The following is a 4,366-nucleotide window of genomic DNA, read 5'->3' on the forward strand; positions in this document are numbered from 1 at the left end:
AAAATGAAAAAAAATGGGGTTGATCCCTCTTATATAGGAATCGGTATAGAACACAAAAGTGAAACGTGTCTTCACAGAAGTAGTGTAATGTTTATTGCACATTGATATATAATGTCTATTGGTGTTTTGTGGCTAAAGCGCCCTTAGGCGTTGATGCACCCACGCTGACGCCTGGTGGCACGTCTCCTCCATCACGACTACCAACGTCGATGACCATGAGCAACCGTCGTGCATATGGAAGCTGCACTACGCTGCACACGCTAGCACAACGCGAAAGACGAAGCACGTAACTGACACACTAATACAACGCGCAAGACAAAGCACGTAACTGAATCGTCACCGAGTCAAATCAGCGCGTACAGCGCGTCGTAATTGCAGCCTCCGCGATCAACTTCAGAAACATTTTCAGAGCTAATTGCGGAGGCCACGCTCCGCTGTGCTGAGTACGGTGAACGCCACCTAAGTGGCGTTGGTAGTGCTTCTTGATGCCAGCGTCCCTTCGAATGCTGGCATCGAGGCGTCGTAGTGCTCAGACCACCGAAGCGTTCACTGTCGGTGCGCGTTAGTGTCATAATGCAGTACTTCTCTTTTCTGCTCGTAGGCGGCGGCACCGCCCCGAGCAAGAGCGCGGGTACACGGAGGAGTGTTAGATATATAAGGCGCGTCTGTGTAGCTCTCTGCAAATGCGTTTGTGGCGCAATGGGTTAAACGCTCGGCGATCTATCGTCGCGGACCGAGAGGTCGTGGGTTCGATTTCCAAATTTTGCATGTTTGTGGAACTTTTTCTTCTGGTTTCTTTCTTTGTATTATGTTCGTGTATGTTCGTGTGACGTATTTCCGTGACGGAAATACGTCAGTGAAGTCTTGGTGGACCCCGGCATAAAACACTTTCGTGTTAAAAAATGTGGTTGATCCCTCTTATATAGGAATCGGTATAGAACACGAAAGTGAAACGTGTCTTCACAGAAGTAGTGTAATGTTTATTGCACATTGATATATAATGTCTATTGGTGTTTTGTGGCTAAAGCGCCCTTAGGCGTTGATGCACCCACGCTGACGCCTGGTGGCACGTCTCCTCCATCACGACTACCAACGTCGATGACCATGAGCAACCGTCGTGCATATGGAAGCTGCACTACGCTGCACACGCTAGCACAACGCGAAAGACGAAGCACGTAACTGACACACTAATACAACGCGCAAGACAAAGCACGTAACTGAATCGTCACCGAGTCAAATCAGCGCGTACAGCGCGTCGTAATTGCAGCCTCCGCGATCAACTTCAGAAACATTTTCAGAGCTAATTGCGGAGGCCACGCTCCGCTGTGCTGAGTACGGTGAACGCCACCTAGGTGGCGTTGGTAGTGCTTCTTGATGCCAGCGTCCCTTCGAATGCTGGCATCGAGGCGTCGTAGTGCTGAGACCACCGAAGCGTTCACTGTCGGTGCGCGTTAGTGTCATAATGCAGTACTTCTCTTTTCTGCTCGTAGGCGGCGGCACCGCCCCGAGCAAGAGCGCGGGTACACGGAGGAGTGTTAGATATATAAGGCGCGTCTGTGTAGCTCTCTGCAAATGCGTTTGTGGCGCAATGGGTTAAACGCTCGGCGATCTATCGTCGCGGACCGAGAGGTCGTGGGTTCGATTTCCAAATTTTGCATGTTTGTGGAACTTTTTCTTCTGGTTTCTTTCTTTGTATTATGTTCGTGTACATTGTAAGAACGTCATATCCGTGACGGAAATACGTCAGTGAAGTCTTGGTGGACCTCCGCATAAAACACTTTCGTGTTAAAAAATTACACCATCTTCCGGATGGGGAACCCTGAGTAGTATGCGAAGCGGTCGACTCAAGGTAGTTTTATCAGCTGTATAAACTTGGACATGCAGCAGCACCAGCAACGTGCAGAACTGTTGTCGACGCCGTCGGCGTTTTGCCCGCGTTCGCACCGAACGCGCGCGGCGTTGGTGACTGTTGCCGGTGCCTCTGGGGCGTCTACCGTCGCGTCTCTAACCTAAGCTGCTTCGCATTATCGCGCGCGGAGCCTCAGGTGTTACCGGGGAACGCGGGTGGCGCTCGAAGACGGCGGACGCTCTCCGCATCGGCTCCGTCAATAATCTCCGATTATTGCGGTGCTTCACGCCATTGTCCCAAAATTCTGGACTCATCGTCACCGCCAAGTTCTCTGCTCCACCCGGATACCACCCGCGCCCAGGTGGGCCCATTTTTCGGCAACTTCTGCGTGTTTGATCTCCACGACGGCTCCCCGCCGGGCTTGACGTTCCGTTAGGCCTAGCTCCGCATCGCCCGGGTTTTCCCGGCGTGATGGCGGACGCCACCATGGTTACGGGCTATGACCCGACCTCACTTCGGGTCGTGACGATGGAGACCACCTCCTCGGACCAAGCCATGCCCTCGGAGCACGAGTATTTAGCCGACATGGTGAAACTCTGGCAACGGAAGCAATCCCAGGCCGCGGCTCCGCCCAAGGGCCAAGGGTCGCGCGCCGCCACCCTGCCACAGGTGGCTGCCTCCGGCTCGTCCACGCGCCGCTCTCCAGACGGAACGCGCACCGCACCACCTTCCCCGCCGAGGCGTCAACCCAAGTGGCGACCCCGCCATACTCCCCGTGACGACTACATCGTCGTGCTGAAGCCTCGCGCTCCTTTTGAGCTCAAGTCGGTCCTCCCGTCCGATCGTGCCGGCGACGCGATTCGTGCATACCTGGGAGAACACTCGTCCACCTCTTTCCACGTGTGGCCAGTGTGGGACCAAAACGTTCTCGTGTGCAGTGTCACCTCGTTACCTATGGCGCAGCGCCTACTTGGGGACATCCAGTTGCCGGTGGGAGACCAGCAGCTCCCTTTTCGGGGCCATGCCAAGGCGTCCGGGGAAATCTGCCGGGGTGTCATCACCATCAACCCGGCTGAAACCCCACAGCGCATCAAATCAGAACTAGAATGGTCGCAAGGCGCTATCCTGGCGGTCCGCAAACTCGGTGACTCTACTGCAGCGGTGGTGACCTTCGAGGGCACGAAGCTCCCCCGCTTCATCTTCTACCACAGTGTCGTGGCCTACGTGCGCCCGTACAAGAAGACAATCCCGGCCTGTTCCCTCTGCGGCACCATTGGGCATCGACCCTCGGCCTGCCCGCGACCCACTCCCGGTCGCTGTACCCGCTGTGGCACTCAAGTCCAAGTGACTTCGGAAGGCCTAGCTGAACACGAATGTAACCCGACATGCCTTCTCTGCTCCGGCCCGCATGAAACCGGCGCTCGGGGATGTCCAGGGAAATATCGGAAACCTACACCACCATCGACCTCGAAGCCACCTGCACCCCCGTCACCGGGAACGCGAGCGGCTTCCCAACCCAAGCCTGGATCACGTCTCCAGACCCCGGCGAACCCACCGCCGACCACCTCAGTGCACTACCCGCCGCTTGTCGTGGCGCCACCTCAGGTGAGCAGCTGGGCAGGGATTACTGCTCCTCAGCCTCTCCCTCCCTCCCCCCCTCCTTCTCCAGAGCTCTCCGCTCTACGAAAGCAGAACGCTCTTCTTCAGCGGCAAATCGCAGCTCTCACTAAGCAGGTGGCAACTTTCCAACTGCAACAACAGAAACCGGCAGGACCCCCCACTGCCGCTCCAGTTGTTAAACCCGTCGACCATCAGCCTAGCCCTCGCGCTACGCCCACTCCGCGTACTCCCCCCGCTCCCCCGGCTTCGTCCACGGCGCCGGCTGCTCAATCAGTTACGGGGGCACCTCAGAGCCCTCTTTCTATAGACCACACCCTGCCGCTCGAGGACCGTATTACTCGTCTAGAAAATGTAGTCCTCTACCAAATTTCCACCATTAATGTACAATACATTGTAGCTGAGGTGGTTCAGGCGGTTCAGGCCTGGGCTCTCACCCAGTTCCGCACCAGATCATCTCGCTCGCGCTCGGCCTCCACGAGCAGCAGCTCTGCCCCGCGTCGACGCAAAGTTGCCGGTTCCTCTTCCCCGGCCCTCAACCCGGCTTCCATCCCCCTTCCTGCTCCGCAAGGCATGGAGGATGACCCATAAAATTTTGGATTTTCATCATGGCGACTCCTTCATCTACACATTCGTCATCATCCCAATTCGAAATCATCCAGTGGAACTCCAGGGGCTTCGGGAACAGGCGAAAGCGCTCGCATCTTCTCCTCTTCCTTCAATCTCGGGGCTCTCTCCCTTCCGTTCTTGCCCTCCAAGAAGCCGGTCCAAACCCTACCCTTTCAGGCTACTGCTCCTATATAGGCGGCACCACCACCAGTCTCCTCGTTCACAAATCATATACGGCTGTTCAGGTCGATCTAGACCTTGACCTTCCCTATGATTACTGCATGATCTCCG

The 4,366-nt window shown here is 56.0% G+C and overlaps 1 protein-coding gene across 1 annotated transcript; it reads left to right on the forward strand.

Moving 5' to 3' along the window:
- The first annotated feature begins 2,320 nt into the window (after positions 1-2,320).
- On the forward strand, positions 2,321-4,057 carry LOC119455784 (motility hub protein FimV). The gene is made up of 2 exons (XM_037717247.1): positions 2,321-2,518; positions 3,611-4,057. Exons 1-2 carry the CDS (start codon positions 2,321-2,323, stop codon positions 4,055-4,057), a joined length of 645 nt encoding a protein of 214 aa, XP_037573175.1.
- Positions 4,058-4,366: the final 309 nt, after the last annotated feature.

The sequence above is a fragment of the Dermacentor silvarum genome, chromosome 6 (assembly GCF_013339745.2).
Source record: "Dermacentor silvarum isolate Dsil-2018 chromosome 6, BIME_Dsil_1.4, whole genome shotgun sequence".
In the NCBI taxonomy this organism is placed as follows: domain Eukaryota; kingdom Metazoa; phylum Arthropoda; class Arachnida; order Ixodida; family Ixodidae; genus Dermacentor; species Dermacentor silvarum.

Bases quoted from the DNA above. Each gene is read 5' to 3' on its own strand.
- LOC119455784 (XM_037717247.1), top strand. From the start codon at position 2,321: ATGGCGGACGCCACCATGGTTACGGGCTATGACCCGACCTCACTTCGG. The intron at 2,519-3,610 runs GTGGCTGCCTCC...CTGCAACAACAG, and splicing joins GCGCCGCCACCCTGCCACAG to AAACCGGCAGGACCCCCCAC.